This window comes from Alosa pseudoharengus, unplaced genomic scaffold, assembly GCF_046254945.1.
Source record: "Alosa pseudoharengus isolate Yale_2024_CS ecotype anadromous, Long Island Sound unplaced genomic scaffold, YU_APseudo_1.1 YU_APseudo_1.1_scf_10, whole genome shotgun sequence".
NCBI classification, from domain to species: Eukaryota; Metazoa; Chordata; class Actinopteri; order Clupeiformes; family Clupeidae; genus Alosa; species Alosa pseudoharengus.
Window position 1 is genome coordinate 22,990,464 of NW_027468565.1, and position 22,671 is coordinate 23,013,134.

At 44.3% G+C, this 22,671-nt stretch overlaps 1 protein-coding gene across 2 annotated transcripts in view; it reads right to left on the reverse strand.

Annotated features, from left to right (window-relative positions):
* Positions 1–22,671, reverse strand: part of zfpm1 (zinc finger protein, FOG family member 1) — an 89,125-nt gene that overhangs the window by 36,184 nt on the left and 30,270 nt on the right. For both annotated transcript variants that reach the window (XM_076267771.1, XM_076267763.1), the window contains exons 2-3: positions 14,123–14,269; positions 7,479–7,616 (exon numbers count right to left, since the gene is read on the reverse strand). In XM_076267771.1, coding sequence (XP_076123886.1) covers positions 7,479–7,616; positions 14,123–14,269 — 285 coding nt within the window. The remainder of the gene's footprint in view (positions 1–7,478; positions 7,617–14,122; positions 14,270–22,671) is intronic.

Here is a 22,671-nt window from a genome sequence, read left to right on the forward strand (position 1 = left end):
AGAAGAAGAAGAAGAAGAAGAAGAAGAAGAAGAAGAAGAAGAAGAAGAAGAAGAAGAAGAAGAAGAAGAAGAAGAAGAAGAAGAAGAATTCCCTGTTTGACCTGTGTGGGGGTGTAGGTGCCCCCCCTGTAACCCTGTGACCTCTAGAGATGTCTGTTTGAGGTAAAGAACAACTGTCATGTGACAAAGCTCTCTGCCTCCCCCCTGATAAACACTCTCCGTCTCTCTCCCTCACACACACACACACACACACACACATTGCCATATGTACTGCCAAGGAGCGGGCAGAAGGAAATTTTGAAGAGATTAAGGACAGAGGAAAACTAAAAGGGAAAACTGTGGAAGATAAATGTAGCTGAAACTGAAAAGATATGTTATGTGTTTTACTCTTTCACATTTCTGCAGAGGATATGCCCTGTCAGCACACACACACTTATGCATGCATGCACACACGCACGCACGCACACACACAGATGCACGCACGCACGCATGCACGGACGGACGGACACACGCACGCACGCACATCCAAATTTAAAAATCTGCTTAGGTTAAAAATGTGATTGATCAATATTACAGTTACTGTACATGTTTATGCTGTTTTGTTTTATAGTAAATGTACAAGTTCAGCATGTTTTTCCTGTATTTTTATGTATATTTGTAGAATGCTCAGTTGTTCACATGTTCTTCTGAAAGTGCCCTAGGAGAAGTATTTTAACATTTAACATTTTTCAGAAAGATTATTATTTTTAAAAATGCCCCAATGCCCTAAACAGATTCTCTGATCGCGAAATCTCAAACTGACTCAGATTGTCAAATAAGTTGTCAAGACCATTTGCATGACTGTTTGGTGACAATTTTAAGATGACTCACATAATTTGAAGAGGGTTAAAGTAAGTGCTGGGTGTTCTAATGACAGTTGCCTGCTGAAACAGTTTTAAGAGAAAGCAGTGTGCATCTACTATATAATATATACCCCAATGATTTCTTCTAAATAATTTGCAATGATCAGTATGCACAAAGTGTTAAACTGACCTTCAAACTGGCAAGACAAACCAATAGCCCTACAGCACCCTTTGTGACGCACTAGAAAACAATCAAGTCCAAATCCAGTCTATGCTGCGTCAATAGGGGTATTTAAAGGTGAAAAATAGCGAATCTGTTTCAGCACCAAAAATATGGTCAGAATAAGGGAGTTGTGCTGTATTGGCTTGGAAATGGGACGTATACACACACTAACATGCGCACACATGGATTTTCAGGGGCATATTAGTCGAGTCAAATGAAAAAAAAAAATCATGTCTGACACAAAAATGCAATATCATAATATTTGAAAGCAAATCTACATGCTGCTCTTGCCGCCCCAACGTTAAATGTCTGACTTTTAGCGATGTGGAAATGTATTGACATGTAATTATACGCATTATCCACCCCGTAAAGTGATCTGAAGCTATTTCATTGCACAGGAAACAAAGGGTAGTAAAATTAGACTGAGTGACACTTGAGTTCGCACCACTCGTGTGTGTGTCTGTGTGTGTGTGTGTGTGTGTGTGTGTGTGTGTGTGTGTGTGTTTTAGTCGGAGGCAGATAAAAGCTTCAGGCTCTGCCGCTGCCCTTTGTGTCTTTCTGAATAGAAACCACGCGCTCTGTCAGAAGCCATTACATGCCCCCCAAACAGCCCAAATAATCGTTTAATGCTAAAACACATCAACAGCACACTTTTAAACTCATTTCACGAAAAGCACTTCTGATGAAATTTGGAATACCTAAATAAACCGATAGTGAATCTGTCACTGATGAGCTGCTTGGAAAGTCACTGTTAAATTGTTTAGCATTTTTCAGAGTAAAAATATATTAATGGTTAGTGCCTCTGCCCAGGCGATTAGAGAACACACACACACACACTCACACAGAACTGTATTATACCTAACCTACACACACACACACATATTTGTGAATACTACCCACTTCCTCATCATCTTCATTCCTCACACTCTGACCCCCCACCTCCACACACACACACACACACACACACACACACACACACACACACACACACACACACACACACACACACACACACACACACACACACACACACACACACACACACACACACACGCCTCGTTGCCGAGTCTCTTAAAGTAAGCCCTGCTCAGCCCAGACCTCTGGCTGCTGCTGATAGGTTTTTAATTTGCCACCATGCAGGCCTGTCTACGGCAGGTACAGGCAGATTTGCTCAGGACTCTGCTGACGATGTTAAAAAAGGGAGGGGGGGGGGACTAGAAAGAAGGAATGAAACGTCAGATGCTTCAGCTTTCTGCCCAGCTCAATCACATCAGTACCACCGTCTACCCTTCCATCCCCAACGCCCCCACCTCCAAAAAAATAAATTATCATCATTTAAATGGCACTGATAATATGCATTTACCACTATCCTCCTCTCCATTCCTCTATAATTAAATATGATAAAAAACGGCACAGCGCAGGGTAAATAATAATAATTATTGCCGCCCGTGCTGTTATGGTGTTTTATTGGGCTCATTTGAATAATGGTGCTGGATAAGGAAGTGTGGCGAGAGAGGGAGAGGCTGCTCGTTTGATGGGAATGTCGCTCGCTCGGCTAGCTGCGCTCCATTTCGGGGGAGTGAAAATTCCGGCGGCGGACAGGCGGGCGGGCGAGAGTGGCACGGGAGCGGGCGCACGGGGGGCACAATGTGTGTGTGTGTGCGTGTGTGCGTGTGTGTGTGTGTGTGTGTGTGTGTGTGTGTGTGTGTGTGTGTGTGTGTGTGTGAGAGAGAAAGAGAGTGAAGAGAGAGAGAAAGAGAGTGTGAGAGAGAAAGAGAGAGCAAGACAGACTCTGAAGCAGAAGGCAGGAGTGTCTGGTTGTGAGCAGCCCGGTGAGGGGATTACTGTGACGGTCATTTGCATATCAAGAATTTTAAGCAGTGAGGAAAATATCAAACCCTCCAGCCAGCAAGGTCATTCTAAAGATAATTCTCTCCACCCCCCAACCCCCCCTTAATAATTTATTTTGCATATCATGCAGAGGGACGCGGAGTAGATTATACAGCCGCTCCTCCATATCAAACCATCCCTGTCACTTCAGCCTTGCTGACGCCACCCACAACCCCCCCCCCCCCTTTCACGCACACACACACACACACACAATGCCAACCCCACCCTTATAAAACACTCTATAAAGATCAACCTCAATTAAAATGGCCAGGACACATGCCACTATTACCTACATATATCCCTAAAATGAATGCAACGTACACCGCCGTGTTTGCCTTTTCCTTGTATCGCTTCTCATTTCGTTTTTTACTGGGTCTCCATTTGATAGTGACATTTCAGGACTGGGCTTTTAGACAAGAGCATGGACAGTGCAGAGTTGTTTATTAGATGTAATAATAAATAATTCTGCAGTCTGGAAAAATAAAACACAAGTAGGAGTTTAGTTATCACTGCTGTAAAATACTGGATATTAAATGTTAAAAGACAAATCTAATTAGAAAGACGATACCAAGGGCAATTGTCCTCTACGACAGACTCTGTGTCTCTGCTAAGCTTTCACCCCTAGGCTGTGACTGGACACTGGACATGTCTCAAACAGGAAGTGATGTCATGGGCAAGCACTGGGCAGATCTCTGATTAAAAACGAAGAGAAAAAAAAAACAGCAACTGAGAGCCCGCTTCTTTGACTAGCGTTGAGTAGGGCGAAAGGAACGCTCATGTCTGCTGATAAAAAAAGGCCCTTTTTTCCGCCCAGGCAAAACTGTTCCTCTCCCAAAGGCTTGTGGGAAATCGCTGATAGAGGGTAAACGAGAGTATGAACAAGCCCACGTCCACCACGACTCCACTCCTGATACACTGGGGGTTGGGGGGGGGGGTGCACGTAGGAGGGAGAGTGCACGTCTGCATGGGTGTTTGGGATGGTAGGGAGTGGGGAGAAGAGGTGGTGTGGTGTCAGCAGTGATGGAGAGACTTGTGGAGGGGGTGGATGGATGGAGGGAGAGTGGAGAGAGAGAGAGAGAGAGAGAGAGCAGGAGGAGAGGAGAGGAGGGGGGGTCTTGACGATAAGAGAAAAATTCAGACCGGTCAAAGTTTCCCTTTTGCCAATCGTGCCTCTGATAAAGACAGCGGCTGCTCCAGCACTGATAGACGCACTATCTCTCTCTCGCTCTCTCCTTTTCCCTCCCTTGCTCTCTCTCTCTTTCTCTCTCTCTCTCCTTTTCCCTCCCTTGCTCTCTCTTTCTCTCCCCCCCCCATCCCTCCTCCCTCTCCCGGCAGTTAGTTTGTGAGGGGGCCTATCAAACTAGCATCACACCACTGCCATCAACCAGAAACCACACGGCAATTAATATCGCTCCAATTACTGTTAAAACGGACAGGCTGGGACAGCACGATAATGAAAACATCCTCACAAGAGGAATTAAAACACACACACACACACACACATAGCTCACCAACAAATACAACAAAACACACATTTGCACACACAGACAGACAGAAAGACAGACAGAAAGACACACATACAGACTACTCACTGACAAACACACACAAAAAAACAGACAGACACACACACACACACGCACACACACACACACACACACACACACACACACACACACACACACACACACACACACACACACACACACACAGCTCTCAGCAATATCAGGAAATACGAAGAGATCAAAACATGGTAATCTGCATTGCCTAACCTACTCTTATGGCAGATAATGTTTTTAAAACGTCTTTAAAATGCATAACTTGGGGAAAAAATAACACATTTCATTTTTATTTGCAGTATTCTGTTCCTTTCCATTCCCCAGGCTTTTATCACCGGCAGACAAAACACCCAGATACACCTAACACACACACACACACACTTGGAGGGGGAGAGAGAGAGAGAGAGAGAGAGAGAGAGAGAGAGAGAGAGAGAGAGACCAATTGACCAACTTCACAATACACTGCTATGGTGATAGATGTCTTTTCCAAGAATATTCATCTCTGTGTGTTAAGTGCCACAAACACAAAACAAATACTGACTGCAAATGCCCATGAGGCTGTGTATTGAACACAGACTGTTTAACACAAACCACGTAAGTCCACATAACACACACACACACACACACACACACACACACCTTCCCATCAGTGGTGTCATACCCATGTCAGCTGGGAGTAAGATAGTAAGATAGATGTTGAGGAGGTCTCTAGGACTGACATGTCATGATAAATTAGTTCTTATCAGGTTTTAAATATTTATTACTCAAGATATGATTGGCTGGTGAAGCTGACAGCAAGGGCCACTGAAACCTGATGATAAAGACAAAAGATAAAAGATATTCAAGGGGCAAAATATTTTATTACTTTTCGCTACCACTATACTAAAAACTCCAATATACATACTATGTCCACCATAGCCTACCTTGCAAACTGATATTTTTTATGTTAAGTGACCACCATTATTAGTTAATGTCATATTGAATGTCACACTTGATAAGTGAATGAGAGACTAATTTATGTAAGTTATTACAAAGCCATTATTAATAACCATCTTGGAAAATAGAAAAAAAAATGTAAGATAAAAATTAGTAAATTTTAAATAAAACTTTAAATAAAAATTATTGGGAAGAACGGGTACCAAGTCACAATGGCATGAAAGCGATCAGTCTACGATCTTCAAGTGGAACAAATGTAGGAAGTAGCAGTATTAATCACATCAAGTCGCACTAACCGCTCCCATTGTGTGCCTCATGACGGCTACATCTGTGGCTTCAAGTTATGTTATCACAAGACGGGCATTTTAATTTCATTTGTACGCCCAGTCTCAGTAAAGGTGTACAAAGGTGGTGAGTGGCATTCTCTTTCCTTTACCTGCTAATCTAAATCAAGACTGAGCAGTGAAATAAAATCTCACATACATGCTTTGATAGAGCATGCAGGACTGTCATCTTAACACATTTTTAACTGTTGCTTGTTTTTTGTTGTTGTTGTTGTTTATTTGTTAGTTCAATTTAAATTCCAAAACTCGAAGACAAGTACTGCTGCCACCTGGAACGTCAAAGTACTGGAAAAATAATCAATCGCTTTATGTCAATCATGGTATACTTCGATAACACACTTCGATACCCAAACTCTAGTAGACACATTAACCCTACTGTGTGCTTTGAAAGTACAAATGGCATATTGTGACACACTCCAGTTATTTCGCTTCAAATTGTCCTTTTTCACCTATTGTAGCTTTTGGATGTAGAATCACAACAAGCACAAGTAAGAGTATATAACATTACTATCCAAAGCACAACCGAAACGAAAACAAAAAAAAAATCAGTTTGCACTGACAATAATTATTTAAGAATCATTATTAATCAAGTATTTTTTGTTAGTCTCTCAGACTGAGTGTTAATTGACTTTAAGATCTTATTTTACACTGCAGCGTGAATGTTAGATGTTAGTCCCTATAAGTCGCTTCGGGAATTTAGCTAAATGAATACACGTGAATATAAGAATCAAGTGAGAAACGCTCGTTCACATAATGACACCATAAATAGAGCATGTGGCACTAATAAAATCATAAACTGGGCTGGGGTGATCGCTAATGGGCCCAGAGTAGAGAGGATGAATTGGCCAAACTCTGACCCCATTACCATGGTGCTATGGTTGGACACACGCAATCAACAGAGCCTAAGCCCATTGGCTGAGCTGCCTTCATGTTACACGGTGTCGAGCAAACGTCAGCCACAAAATCAGTTTCACTACTTTTGAGTTTGTGTCTTTAATCCGAATGTCCTAACAGGAGGCGAAGTGACAATGTGCTGTGCAGAGCGATGCAGCGCAACATTTTGAGGAGAACCTGACAAACGCCATTTTGAGGAAAACCTGACAAACGCCCTGTTTGTCTTTTCTTCGTGTCGCTCACGTTATTCTGCTATACTGAATGAGAAACATGACGCAACAGAACGGCATATTTAACAGATTCAGTGTGGACAGAGACCACTAAATTCTAAGGGACAGTCGGATGCTGGCACGCAGTTAGGCGTGGATAGAATTAAGAGTATGAATACTCTACAACCAAATACAACCAAATAAGATCTGTGTACTTGTGTGAAACACAAAATAAAAACAAAGGACATTCCAATACTGAGGTTTCTCTTATTTTTTCTTTCTTTTTTTCATTCTTTCTTGTATTTTTCAACACTACAATATAAACCAGGACAGCATAAGGCTATTACACATTACTATTAAATAATCACTATGACTATTCTAAGTCATTCTATCATATTACTAACCATAGTAGCAACATATATGTTACTAGTGTTGAGTCTTTGGTGTAGTGTACAGGTTCAATGCCATTGACAAGCAGTAAGATCCTACAAAACAGTGGTGGGAAAAACTGTGACTGACAGACAGACAGACAGACAGACAGATTGGACATTGTAGTGTACATAAACACTAAAGGCCAGACTGACCTGGACCTATCCAGTGTATCTCTCCATCTCCTTCTGTCTCCATCTCCTCCTCCTCCTCAGCGCTCTGCGTAGGGCCTCTCTCCTCATCTTCCTCCTCCTCTTCGTCAGGACCCAGGAGAGAGTCGTGCGTCTTGGGCTCTGTGTGAGGAAGTGAGCATAGAGCACTGAGGCATGCGGGACTGGTTACAGGTTAGAGCTATACTGTAAAGGGGGGGGTGGATTTCTGAGTAGGATCTGTGAGTGTGTGTGTGTGTGTCTGTGTGTGTGTGTGTGTGTGTTTGTGTGTGTGTGTGTGTGTGTGTGTGTTACATATGTGTGAAGACTGAAAAAGAAAGAAATGCATTATTTATTTAGTTATCAGTATCCCCCTAATGAAACAATAAATCAATACAATTATTAATTGCTAATTAATACAGCATTTGGTTACAGACTTTATTTGGAAAAGGCTTTTTGGGTTGGAGTGTAATTTTAAACTCTTTTTGGTTCTGTGCTGTTATTTGGAAGCAAATGTGCCATCAAAAAGATCATTGTTAAAAGGTGTTGCTGAGGATTTAGTCTGTTGTACAGATGACACCTGATGTTTTTGGCCAGAATTGTACATGCATGCATGCATGTGTGTGTGTGTGTGTGTGTGTGTGTGTGTGTGTGTGTGTGTGTGTGTGTGTGTGTGTGTGTGTGTCTGAGAGAGAGAGTTCAGACATTGTTGTATTTGCTGGTTTCTGTCTGTTGATCAAAGCCTCCAGAGAGGGAACTCCCCTCTATGTCTGAAACATGACACCTTACAAAACACACACACACACACACACACACACACACACACACACACACACACACACACACACACACACACACACACACACACACACACACACACACACACACACACACACACACAGACACACACACTTTTGATTTGCCAAGTGAGACCAGGAGGACAAAAAAGGAATAAGAGGAGCAAGAGTGATTTTTTTTCTCAAAAGGCTGGTGTGTGTGTGTGTGTGTACCTCTCCTTCATGAGGGCAAAATCTTCCACTCATCAAAGACTAGGACATGCCTATCCTCTCTAATCAGCAGCATCAATATATCCGTCATTGATGATGGTGATTAGTCAAACACACACACACACGCACACACACACACACACACACACACACACACATCCATGATCAAAGGAGATGACAGCAATGATTGCAGGTCTCTATCTCTCCTCTCTCTGAAGCTAATAATGACTTGCTGTGTGTGCCAAGCCAGAGAGGGCTGATATTGCGTCTCTCTCTCTCTCTCTGTGTGTCTGTGTGTGTGTGTGTGTGTTGGGCTCCAAGGTGAAGAGGTCTGTTGTGGGCCCCCCCCCCCCCCCGGGCCCCCTGCACCTGAGCACCAAGCGTCCCCCCAGCCCACCCCCGATAACAGCTCATCTATGTGCACAAAGGGCATGTTTACCCTTGCATTCCCGCTCTGATAAACAGCGATAGCTCTCGATCGATACCAGCCATAAATGTCCACCCACGTGACATACCGGGGCCCAGTTTGCCGTTATTAATGTAATAGTTGGAGATTAGATCAACATCAGCAAATAAATCACTCCACTCCCTCATGCTTTTTACACATACACACACATAGCATCCGCACATTTTACATACACACACCATCCATGACATTATTGTCCAGCTCTCTCATACCATACACATGCAGTCAGACGTTATATCCAACTTTCTCATATCTCAATACCTATCAAACACACACACAAACACACACACTCCAACCTTATACCCCAGACACATTTTTACACACAACACAGCCTGTCCCACCATAACCCAACCCTGCCCAACCCAGCTAAACACACAGACACAGACAGACAGACACACACACACGCACACAAACACACACACACACACACACACACACACACACACACAAACTCAGGGCTCACCTCCCTCCCAGTCTAAACAGTGCCATTATTTTCAGCTATAAATCACATTGAATGGCACATTGATTTTATCCCGCAGCGCTCAGAGTTTGGGACTGGAGCTGCAGCCACAGTTATTGCATTTAATATTATCAATATTATCTGCCATATCATCGGCGCAGAGACAGGGAGGCATCAGGAGGAGTCGACAGAGGCTTTTCTGCCACCATCCCTCCACCTGCACCCGGTCCTAACACACACACACACACACAAACACACACACACACACACACACACATGCATACACCCACCCACACACACGCTCACACTAACTAACATACAAACAAATACATAGATACATATCCTGTTGTAAGTCTAGACCCACACACACACACAGCTCAAAAAAACCCTCTCTCCATCTGATAAGCCCAACTTCCCCTGTCACAGCTGCAGGGCAAAGTCACCCAACCACCTGAACTCCCAGCACTGAGCAGCCTTCCCTCTCAAACATCGCTTTCCCCTTCAAACTGGTTTCCTTTTCCTCTTTTTCTACACCTAACTGCCCAACGATTCTCTTCTCTCCTCCCCTCAACATCTCCTTTCCCCTCTTCTTCTGCTTTCTTACCCTCTCCCTGTGGAGTGAGAGACAAAAAGAAAAGGAGAGAGAGAGAGAAAGAGAGAGAGAGATTTTGGCCAGCTGGTCATCCAGGGGAGAGCCATGTGAGATTTCAGATTTGTTTTTTGTTCATCTGCGGTCATAATGACCACTGAGACCTCGACTGAAGAGAATCACATGGACAAAGCCCTCCCTCCACAACACACACACACACACACACATCCCCCCTGCCCCTCATATGATTAAATGTTCTGTGTGCTGTTCTTTATCAGCGTTCCGCTGATGTGGAGAAGGACTTCAGCTGCGGTCCACATCGCACGGCCCGCGTCGGCACATCGACACACAGGAAGTGATGACGGCACGGCCCGAATCCCAGCATCCAACCTGACCGATGCGGAACCAGGGGGACGAGCTCACCTGGAGGGTCCATGTCAAAATGAAAAAACAACCCTTACATACAGGGTGTGTGTATATTTGGTGTCTTTCTCTCTTTTTCTGCCTCTCCCTCTCTCTCTCTCTCCCTCTCTCTCTCTCTCCCTCTCTCCCTCTCTCTGTTATCAGGTGGTTATCACTTGTGTCTTTCTCTCCCAGATGGCGGATAAGGGACCTTGCCTTTATTAGCCAGTGCTGGCCTGATAAAGACCTGGTATTGATCGCAGGTTGAAAGAGCAGGTTTGTCAAACACACTTGATTTACAGAAGACTGATAATGGCCGTGCCAGGCAACGGAGGAACCCAGAGAGAGAGAGACAAACAACACGGTGACGTGTCCCTTTTTCTCTCTCCGACTCTCTCGGTCTCTCTCTCTCTTTTCTCCCTTTTCTCTCTCTCTCTATCTGTCTTTCTTCTTTCTCCCTCTCACTGACTCTCTCTCGCTCTCTCTCATGCTAAGTGCAGGGCCTGAGTAGTATAGTGCACTGAATAGTGCAATTATTTGTTTTTTCATTTAATCAATACAGCTTGCATGGAAATTGAGAGATTCAGCAATAAAGGCACAGAGCAAAAAAGATGGACAGGCCTGTCACAAAAGACCCCCACCCCATTCGATCAATTCTCCTAAACGTCAACCCCCCCAGCCAGTTCTCCACATCTGCTTTCCTACACCTGGGTTGACTCCACTGTAGCTGGTCCCCTGTGGCTGGTCCCCTGTGGCGCTGCTGTCTTCCTGCCCCTACCTGCTGAAGAGCAGGCCCTGGGTGCAGTTGCTCAGGCTGGACCGGCTGCAGGTGAAACCGTGACTTCTAAGATGGAGCCACCACTCAGTAGCTGCGTGCTGTTGAAATGGCTTGGCCAACTACTGTTGAGAGAGGTGGACGAGGAAGTGGTGTTCGGAGATGGAAATGAGGTGTTGAGTGGGTGGAATCGATAGAACGAAAGCAAACCTGAGCAAGTTTCTTCAAGACCTTCTTGAAAGGTCGAAACGGCTGCATGTGAAAAATGAAGTCACTGACAGACAAAAGTTTGTCAGTGATGCTAATTTTTGATGAAGGAAGGACCTTACAAACTTAGAAAAAGGGAGTCAACTGAGAAAACAAATTATTTAAGATGATAATAATTACAGTGTTGTTAAATTGTTGATCATGTTACATATAATGTTACATTCAGATATTTCGTTTTGCTTTTTCTCTTGTATTGACAAAGCATTGTGAGAGATGGGTGTCTTTCTTTATTTCAAGAACTCAGAACATGATATCTTGTGTATTTCATGGGATACCTGTTTTTGTGTCTATTGCTATCCATATGTTTTTCTTTATTTAATGATGGGTTGTAACTTTTCCAATAAACATATTAAATTACAACTCTCTCTCTCTCTCTCTCTCTCTAATTTATAAGAAAGTAAAATAAAAGATCCAAAACCTGCACAGGCCTGCACACACATGTGACCGTTGATGTAGCCGCAGGTGTTGGGAGTTCTGAACACAGACATTAATGACATATGAAATATTTATAAGTGAGGTTGTAACGTTCATTCACTTGAGCACAGAGGAAGTCACTAAGCCAAAAGGCATCTGTGCAATAAACACGTCTGTATGCAAAGTGCTGCCTTTTTCATCTTTGATGTTAGTTATTTTGTTTGCCCAAGCACTCTAAAAAAGAAATAAGAAACTGAGTGAAGCCTGCTCCTACCATACAAATCATGTGAAATATGAATCACCACTGTTTCCACCCACACTGAGCATTGAGTTTCTCCTTCTCACTCGTTCAACCTCTCATACTCTCTCACACACACACAGACACACACGCACACACACACACACACACACACACACACACAGGGATAATCTCTAATCTACTCCCGATTAGCACCTGACAGAATTTCCATGCGTTTATCAAGCAAAGCCAACGAACAGACGCTTATCAGTCTGGCCTTAAATTTCACAAGAGCAGGAATTTTCCAGATTAAAAAGAAAAACAGGAATTTTAAATTACTAACGGCAAAAAAGACTAACCCCAGTCCACTGCAGGATTCAATACAGAAATGGAGCTACAGTATGAAGTATAGTGAATGGTAGCATTTGAGTGACCCAAAGCTTCTGTTTCTTAGTACCATCTTAATTCATTAGTACCCTCATTAGTACCTCATCAGGTACTTTTTTATAAGACACAAAAACATTCCCTAAAAGTCCCTTCCTCTCTCTTCCTTCTTCACACACACATGTCTTGGGTCATTATTCCATATACACCCAAATATTGTATATGTGACCTCTGATATTCATCTATCTAGCTATTTTGGTCATATTTAAATGCAGCAGAAACACTTAAATGCAATCATAGCACAGATGAAGTAGCGCTCCAATTTTTACAACACACAAGACATTTGCAAAAGAAATACAGCCATGCAATAACTTCAGGTGGCACTAAGTAAATTCCCTCTCCTCTCCACCTACCTCTCTCTTTAGGATAAACTTTTTTTTCTCTGTTGTCTCTCATGCTTAAGTTCTCTCCTGCTTGTTGAGTCATGCTTATAAACAAGGTCATTCATCTGTATGCCCTGAAGCATATTGCCAATGTGTAATTCTATTAATTGCACATCTTTGGGCACCATCTTTCTCTTGGCAGTAGACCTAACCTACCTGGGTTTCACCCCTTTTCGCGCCTCATATTACCTTTCCAAATGTCAGTTTAGCTTTTAACAGTCTGCTTCTCATTTTTCTCTTTGCATTCGACTAAAAACACATTCAAATTTCTGCACTCCTCAGATTGTATCTAGGATCATAGGCCGTATGAAAGTGTATCTAAACATCCATTTCCGGCCAGGTCCCCCCTTGATAGTGAAAGAAGTTGTGTCTCTCAAGTGTGGTTGTCTCTGTTGTCTCTGTTAAGCACGGCTAAAAAATGACTGATGCTCTACAATACTCTCTCGCCTTGCCAAACCACATTTGCATTTCTTGGATTGGTGAATATTGTCCATTGCAGCAACATTATCACATTACTGTCTGACATGCAAACTGCCAAATATCAATCATTTCACTGAGGCTGAACAAGGGGGGGCAGCCGTGGCCTACTGGTTAGCACTTCGGACCTGTAACCGGAGGGTTGCCGGTTTGAACCCCGACCAGTAGGCACGGCTGAAGTGCCCTTGAGCAAGGTACCTAACCCCTCACTGCTCCCCGAGCGCCGCAGTTGATGCAGGCAGCTCACTGCGCCGGGATTAGTGTGTGCTTCACCTCACTGTGTGTACACTGTGTGCTGTGTGTGTTTCACTAATTCACGGATTGGGATAAATGCAGAGACCAAATTTCCCTCACGGTATGAAAAGAGTATATATACTTATACTTACAAAGAAATGAAACACGTATCACCACACGCGCGCGCGCGCGTGCACACACACACACACACACACACCCACACAGACACACATGCGCGCGCGCGCACACACACACACACACAGACTGGCCTGCCCTTCTTAGGTCATGCCCACACTCTGGGCTAGGTCCAAAAGTCATTCATCAAATCCTTAAGGCACCTGTGCCAAGTCAGTGCCAGTGCGGCCACTCAGATGTGACAGCCAAGGATTCTCAGATCATCATTAAAAGGCCTCCCCAGGATGGTGTGCACTATGGAGGGTAGGCGTTTTGTGGTAGCGCCACCTAGCTGTTGGGGGTGGTGGTGCAAGTATCACCTTCGCTGCAGAGTGGGGTGAGAGACGGCGGACTGCAGCCATCCAGCTCTGCCGAGTCCTCCTGGTCCGAGGCTCCACCCTCCTCACCCGATAGGCTGACATCGTCAGGCGGATTCTCCTCACCTGTGTCCAGGTCACCGATGGAACCTACATCAAGGACGGAGAGAGAGGAAGAGAGAGAGAGTTTTGAACATTAGCAACCAAACACACATGAAAAGACACAGACGCTGCCCAAGACAGAGTGACCATTTACTTTTTTTCCCTACAGCAATCCGACACTGAAATAGTAAAATCACTGTGGGATCAAATTTGCATCTATTTAGGCACCTCATTGTCAGGTCTCCTTTTACTAAAAATATGTATTATACTTCATTAAAAATTAAAAAACATTTCTTAAGCCACAGCACACCTCCCAAGAGGTGGACATTTATACAGCCCTATGGGTCAGTGCCTGTCTAACTCAGTAGGCCTCTGTGATTCCAAGTTAAAATTCTGATGATGAACCTTTGATGCCTAGGTATTTTCCATAGGTTTAATTGAGGGAGAAATCCCAGCACCTCCTGACACAAGCTAAATGAACAGGATAAGTATTGTATCAGAGGCCAAGCACTGATTAATTCACACCTATAATATCTCGCCTCCATAATCCCTGGTGACAATATAGGGATTTATATCATTTGTTTCGCTGTGCTGAAACTAGGACCCAAATAATTATTCAGTTTATCACAAATTGGCTCTAGGTAATACTGAATTATAAAGAAAATTATAAAGAATTGTCTATGACATCGGCAGACACACCCGATTCTTAGCCGGTGTTTAGGGAATGAGACACTGAGGCAATAAAATAAAACCTGCCCATTTGACACTTATTAAGGCTGATAACCATGGTTTTTATTTAGCTGTTTTATCTAAGGATTTGGCTGTTCTCTTCCATGTTATAGGGTATGTCCTCTGCAAAGTAGAACTAGTATTATAGCCTCTTTCAAGCCTAGATAGGCCTTTACATTCAGTGTAGGGAGGGACTGATGCGTTCATGTGAATTTCGAAAAGGTATTCCCATGGTTAAGACAAATGATCGCATTATTACACAGGGCAGCTATTCCCAGTGGGATCATTATTTGCCCGTTTGCATGTTAATTCATTCCTACATGAGCCCTTCTCCCAACGGACTCAAACCGACCCAGGCAAAAAAATAGAACATTTAACGTAAAATGAAGAAAATAAGACCGACAGCTGCTGAATAAAGACAATGTTTCAACAGGGCATAGACCTTAAACCTTAAGGCAATTAAGAACAGTTGGAAATTAGGGATTCCTTTCTCGACAGTTTGTAAATTAATTTTCATTAAGTTGTGATGAACGAAGGGGATTGTTCCGAACTAAAGCCGTGACTGGAGGCGTATATATTTACACTCTTAGAACAAAAAGGCCTATAATCTATACAAAGCACACAACAATACCCGTGAATAAAGAGACTTGTAGAAAAAGGCAAAGGCAATTTTTCTAATTTTGTAATTTCACTTCCAAAGCAATTAAAACGAGGCGCAGATAATGCTTGGAAACAATCGCTCCCTGACAAAGTGTTTCTGTCTTTGTAAATGAAACATCTTTAGGCTAATTTCGACTTCCACGCCCGCATGGTTCACTGTAATTTCAGATAAAATTAACACAGTTAGATTTGGACCTCAACAAAAAATGGAGGAAAGAAAAAGATCGATCCCGGACGCAATATTTTTAAAATTAGCCTATGTAGTCCGAGCTTTGGGAGATCTAATTTTCTATATCTGTGAAGACATTTTCATACAATTAATTTCCCTTTAATCATAATTGTACAAAGGAACTTCTCTGTTTAAAATTCCAATTATATTCTGTGTTTTAAATGTAAGTTTGAATTATGATTTCCTTTCCCATTACAGTGCTGGTTTAATGAATCAATCACCGCATCACTGCTTTGAGACATCAAATGGTGCGAAAACTTTCAGCTTTGCCCCTATTCTCCTTTTCATGGCGTTAGAAATATTCAACCATTAACCGTCTTTTTCCCTTCTCCAAAAACTCGATAGGAACAGGGCAGCTTGAGATAAATTTGCTGAAATGTTAAGCGACATCATTAACTACATCATTTGTTTGCAGCACATTCAAATAGGAAATTAGACTCACATAATGTGACATAGGCTACCTTTAAATGTATGTTGTCCAGCCTAGGTGCAAAAGTCTTCATTTTAGCCTAACCTTGATAACTGCTCAGTGACCAGTTCATATGAAAATGAACCACTGCTGATTGGTTTGCAGCCTCAAAAAATGTAGACATAGACAGCTTAACACAAACACTGTCAATATCATAAGCTGGAGTTGCCGCCAAAAATAGCTGTGAACCATTAAAAAACGAATGAGAAAGTGAGAGAATATTAATAAGAATATGAGCTGCGGTCTAGGCTGGCACTTCAACAAGCAGAACAAAGTGGCAAGCTGATGAAGGCTGCACAGATACTGCTTTATTAACTCCACGTCCACATCAAACCTGTGTGCTTAGCGCGGTGATTAAACATAGAGACAACACATCAAACCTGTGTGCTTAGTCGCGGTGATTAAACACGACCACTCGCAGGCTCTCACGCTAATAACCGCCGTCCACAACAGTCCAAATCAGAGAGAGCGAGAAAGAGAGAGAGAGAGAGAGAGAGAGAGAGAGAGAGAGAGCAAAAAAGAGAGAGACTGTCTATCAGACAATCAGGAAACTTCAGAAGAAAAATCCGTGAAGTAGGATGTTTAGACGGAAGAGAGGGACGAGTGAGAGAGGGTTTAACGCGCACTCCACTACAAAAACAGTCCTCCTCACCTCAGGCGCACCTGATTTGAAATGTTATGCGCAGGAGGAGGAACGCATTGATCAGAGCTCAGGGCGCTAAAACACTTTAAATTCAGAATACAAATAAAGTGGACGTGGAGGAAGATGCCCCACACCCTAACACATACACACACTTCTCTATTATGGGCGGCTACTAACATCAGTTTGTCTTTTTGTCAGTTGTCCATCAGCACCACTACTACCAACACCCCCCCATCATTGGGATAAAACACCAACTTATTAGAGATAATTTCACACAAACACAGAAACACACACACACACTCACTCACACACACACACACACACACACACACACACACACACACACACACACACACACACACACACACACACACAGACACACTGCTCTAAAAACAAACAACAACACGGCCCAATAGGGCCAGGCCAGTGAGGTTATTTATCTTGAGGAGTTGTTGAGAGGTTGCCGGGGTGATGGATGACCTGGAGGCGCAGGTTCCAGTGAGAGGAAGCAGAGAGTGGGGTGGCTCAAGCTGGATACTGGATGCTGGATGTTGTCACCTCCAGCCGCTGGAGCAGAAGATAAGCCCACAGCACCAAAGGAATGGGTGTGTGTGTGTGTGTGTGTGTGTGTGTGTGTGTGTGTGTGTGTGTGTGTGTGTGTGTGTGTGTGTGTGTGTGTGTGTGTGTGCGTGGCCAGGCCCCCACCCGCTAAAGCCCACTGAGTGACTGGCAGGGACCGGGCAACTGTCCGATGCCCAGACAGAGGTGCTGGAGGAGATGGATCTAACCAACTCAGACACTCCCTCCTACCCTCTTCCTTTTGATCTCTATCTAGCACTCTCGTTCTCTCTGGTCCTCCAGTGATCTTTAGGCTCAGTCTTCCTCTCTTAGAGATTTTCAGTTCAGTTCATCTCGCTCCCCTCCCTCTCCTTCTCCTCCCTGCTTTTTCCTTCTCTCTTTATTTCTTTTTCATTCTTTCCCTTTCTCTATTTTTTATTCCTTCCTTCCGCCTCTCTCCCTGTCGGTATCTGCCGGCCGGTCCCTGGGAGCCTCTCCTCCCTGGACACTGTTCCACTCTGAGGCAGAGCCCTCAGGCCTCCTCCCTGGAGAACCTCCACCACAGTGACCAGCAGATCCGCACCTCACCCTAGAGAATACAACAGGGACGGGAGAATGGCAGTGTGAGTGTGTGTGTGTGAGTGTGTGCGTGCGTGCGTGCGTGCGTGCATGCGCGTGTGCCTGTGTGTTGGTGAGATGCTTCTTGTAAGGCAAACACTACACAGTTTGATATTTCTCACAGAAATCTTTTTGCAGACATCTGGGTCTCCAGAGAGAGAAAGAGAAAGAGAGAGAGAGAGGAGAGAGAGAGAGAGTGGAGAGAGAGACTGACTTTCACTATTTAAATGGGATTGTATCCTATAAATAAAAGCATAAAAAGCAAGAAGACTGTAAATTATGTCTCAACAGACAAAATAGGGTAAATGTCAAATACACAATGTACAAGAGCATACCATTTTCTACTATATAAAAATGATTGATGATCAGAAATAGATTTTTTAATTTTTTATTTCAAGTGCAATGCACTACTCCTGCTGCTACTAATGCTATTACAGCTAGTAATAATAACAGTAATAATAATAATGCATATTAATGCAGCTGATAATATTAAACAGATCAGGGCAGAAAGGATGGCTATGGTGTGTAATAAGCCTCCTATGCAAATGAACTTGTCAGGCCCATCAGTCAAATCTCAGGGCTGAGTGATTCTCCTGCTTATGATAATGAGGCCCGATGCTGCGGCCGATAAGCTGTGCCAATGATATTCATGTGTATGGGGGCACCGGAGCACTTCAATCAAGCCCTGCTGCCCTGCTGCTCCGCGCCGCTCCGTTCCGCTCTGCTCTGCTCTGCCTCACACCACGCACAGGCCCAGCCTGAAGGGGGGGGGGGGGGGGGGTCACATCAAACAACCCCCCACACCCCCCAAGACATACCAACCCCTAAATTCAGTACCCAACAAAATCCCAACGCCCAGCATCAGCAACCAACCCAGCCCAAAGCATGAAGCAGAGGGGCATAGCCCACTGGGTTTACAAGACAACACCCACAACATCTCTCTCTCTCTCTCTCTCTCTCTCTCTCTCTCTCTCTCTCTCTTCCCTTCCTTGTCTCATTTCCAAGTTATTCTTATGCTCACTCGCTTTCTTTTATATTCAGTATATCACTCTTTTTTCACTATTTTTACTCTCTGTCTCTTGCCCTGAAATAGCCATCCTCTGCCCAAATGCCCCCCCCCCCTCACACACACACACACAAACTCCCCTCTCTACTTTGGACATCCTCCCTCACCCTCTTTTTCAGTCTGGATCACGTTTCTCTCCTACCACTCTTTCTTTCTCCCCCCCTTTCTCTCTCTCTCTCTCTCTCTCTCTCTCTCTCTCTCTCCTGTCTCCTTCTCAGACATAGCCTCTTTCCATCATTCTCTTGCATCTCTCATCCCTCTCTCCCTCACCCTCTTTTTCAGCCTGGTTCACCCCTCCACTCTCTCCTCCCCTCCCTCCCTTCACTCTGCCCCCCCCCCCCCTCTCTCTCTCTCTCTCTCTCTCTCTCTCTCTCTCTCTGTGACTGCGAGCGTCACTCTATGCGGATAGCTGGGAGCCGTTCGCGGTTATCGGCTCCTGCAGACTCTCTCAGCCGGTCTGATCTGTCTCCTCTTCATTAAGCAAATACGCCGACGTGGAAATGAAAACATAATAGCTATTTGATTTCCAGTGAGATATTTTGCATATTGGTTCGGAGCTGATAGTGGAATTTCATCAAGTCGTTTTTTTTCCCTTCCCTCTTCTTCCCTCTCCCCCATCATGCCTTAAAAACTGAATTACCAAGCTGGGGCTGCAGTGACGGGATTTCTTTACATTGCTGGGAAGAGTCAGGGGAAAAAGAGGAAGAGAAGGAATGAAGGAAAAAATGGGGGGTAAAAAAAACATAGTTCCCCTGGAAGACTACTTAAACGATTAAATATCCCCCCATTCCCCCTTTTCCTGCATTTGATAACGGAGGGGGTCGAAATTTAAAGAATTCACAGTGCTTTAGGTTCACTATACTAATAAGAGATAGGGCCCAGAGAATTAACTCCTTAATGAGTAGGAGCTGTCTCCCTGATAATAATGTAGTGGAGACGATTCAGGGAGAGAGAGAGAGCAAGAGCAAGACTGAGAGAGAAAGAGAGAATAGAATTGAGGTAGGAATACAGAGAGAGAGAGAGAGAGAGAGAGAGAGGGAAAGACGGAGAGATTCATCCAGAGGCAGGGGTAATCTGATTTTTCTCTCTCACTACCCCCTTCTGGAAATTGCTCTTTGTGGCCCGAGAGGGCAGGTGCGATCATAGGTAGCGATATCGCCATGGCTACAAGCTGCCGAGGATCGCCACAGAGATTGATCGTCCTGAGCAAGGGGTATTCCTCACATCCAGCCCCTCTCATCCTCTCCATCATGCCACCCCACCCCCTAACACACACACACACACACACACACACACACACACACACACACACACACACACACACACACACACACACACCTCCAAGCAGGGGGAAAAAAACTACCCCTGCAAGCATTGATCAACAAACCACTTCACACTCAGCTATCAGATACCTCGGCACAATTCCTGCAAATCCAAGGCAGCCAAAATAAATCTCCCTCTGATTTCTCCCTCTTGGAACATGCTGTTTTTTGGTCCAGATAGGGTTTAACTGTCTCTCATACCCACACAAAAATATTACATACACACACACACACACACACACTCAAATTACAAGCAACCACATTATCTCGGGCAGACTGCATGCACACGCACGCACACACCATTGAATCTGTACATATTCACCCTCCAGAGATAGACACACCGGTCCCCTATGCCCCAGCTACAGCATACTGTACTTGTTACACTCATAGGGAATCTGAAAGGAAATGAGCTTCAGTAGAAACACAACACAGAAAACCATTTCTACCTGTTTCCACACAAATTCCATTGGACCAACAAGAACCCTGTGTACTTATGTACTTCAATATTTTGTTATAACTATTTAAAATGTCTGTTTAGACAGTAAGGCCACATATGATATAATATGCTTCTGTGAGCTGTCTATCTGTCTGTCTGTATTTTTGCATGTGTTTACCTAGTGAAGATGTGAGGCTATTTATTTGTCCTCTCCGTTAGTTCACCACTGTAGAGCATGGGAGTGTGTGCCTGTCTCTCTCTCTCTCTCTCTGTGTGTGTGTGTGTGTGTATCTGTCTCTCTCTCTCTCTCTGTGTGTGTGTGTGTGTGTGTGTGTGTGTGTGTGTGTGTGTGTGTGTGTGTGTGAGTGCATGTGTAATTGTGTGCATACGCATGTGTGAGTATGTGTGTGTGTGTGTGTGTGTGTGTGTGTGTCCTGGCTCACTTGTAGGGAGGATGAGAGCCTGCCTCCCTTGAGACGAGGCTCAATGGCTCCCTCTTGGCAGCCCATCAGACACAAAGCAGCTGAGAGATGGCTGCTCTTCTCAAGGCCGTCACACATCCATCACATAGAGAATGTGTTTCTGTGTGTGTGTGTGTGTGTGTGTGTGTGTGTGTGTGTACGTGTATGTGTGTACATGTATGTGTGTGTATGCATGTGTGTGTGTATGTGTGTGAATTTCTATTCTCGTGTATAGTATGTGTGCAGCCATATAAAAAAAAAAAATCATACTTGTGTGACAATGATGTGGACAGGATGTGGAAGATATAGAAGAGAGAGAGAGGGAGTGAGAGGGAGAAAGGTAAGAGAGGAAGAGAAAAGGAGAAAGAGAAAGAGATTGAGATTGGAGTGCATTTTAAAGACATGGCATCTGCTCTGCATGGTGTGTGTGTGCCTGTTGGTTTTGCTCCTGTACACACACTGCTATAGACACAGCTGCTTCTCTGATGTTGTCCAGGAAGAGACGCACATGTACACGTGTGTGTCGTGCCCTGTGTCTGATCATCTTCTAGCACCTAGGCCATCTTTCTCTCTCTCTCTCTGTGTGTGTGTGTGTGTGTGTGTGTGTGTGTGTGTGTGTGTGTGTGTGTGTGTGTGTGTGTGTGTGTGTGTGTGTGTGTGTGTGTACTGTGTGTTAATGTGAATGTGCGTGTGTGTGTGTGTGTGTTTGTGTGTGTGTGTGTTTGCGTGTGTGTGTGTAGATGAGTGTGCATGTGAGTGCATTAAAGTGCATGTGAGTGTCTAAGAGTGTGTGTGTGTGTGTGTGTGTGCGTGCGCACCCACTCGATGGCCTTGCTGGTTGTCCGGGGGAAGATAGTGATAGCGAGGGATGCAATAAGTAGTTGATTCAGCCCCCTCCCCTGCACCCCCCACCCCTCTCCTCTCCTCGCTCCCTGTGGATCTCGGGACGGTGGGAAAGTTCAAATCTGCTGCTATTTTCTATCTTTTATCAGGCTGCTTATCGCCAAGCTCTTGTCTGCATGCCTGGCTTCGATAGTCCAGGGTCTCTGCTCACGCTGCTTGGCAACCCAACTCCCCCTGGTTTTCCCCTCTACTCTCCCCTTCTCTTTCCCTCTCTCCATCTCTCCTCCTCTCTCTTACGGCCTCTCTCCATCTCTCTCGTTCTCTCTCGCTCATCCTCTCTCTCACAAGTGTAAGCAGTACAACAGGGCTAAGAGGACTACCACAGCGGAAAAGTCGGTGAGAGAAAGAGAGAAAGT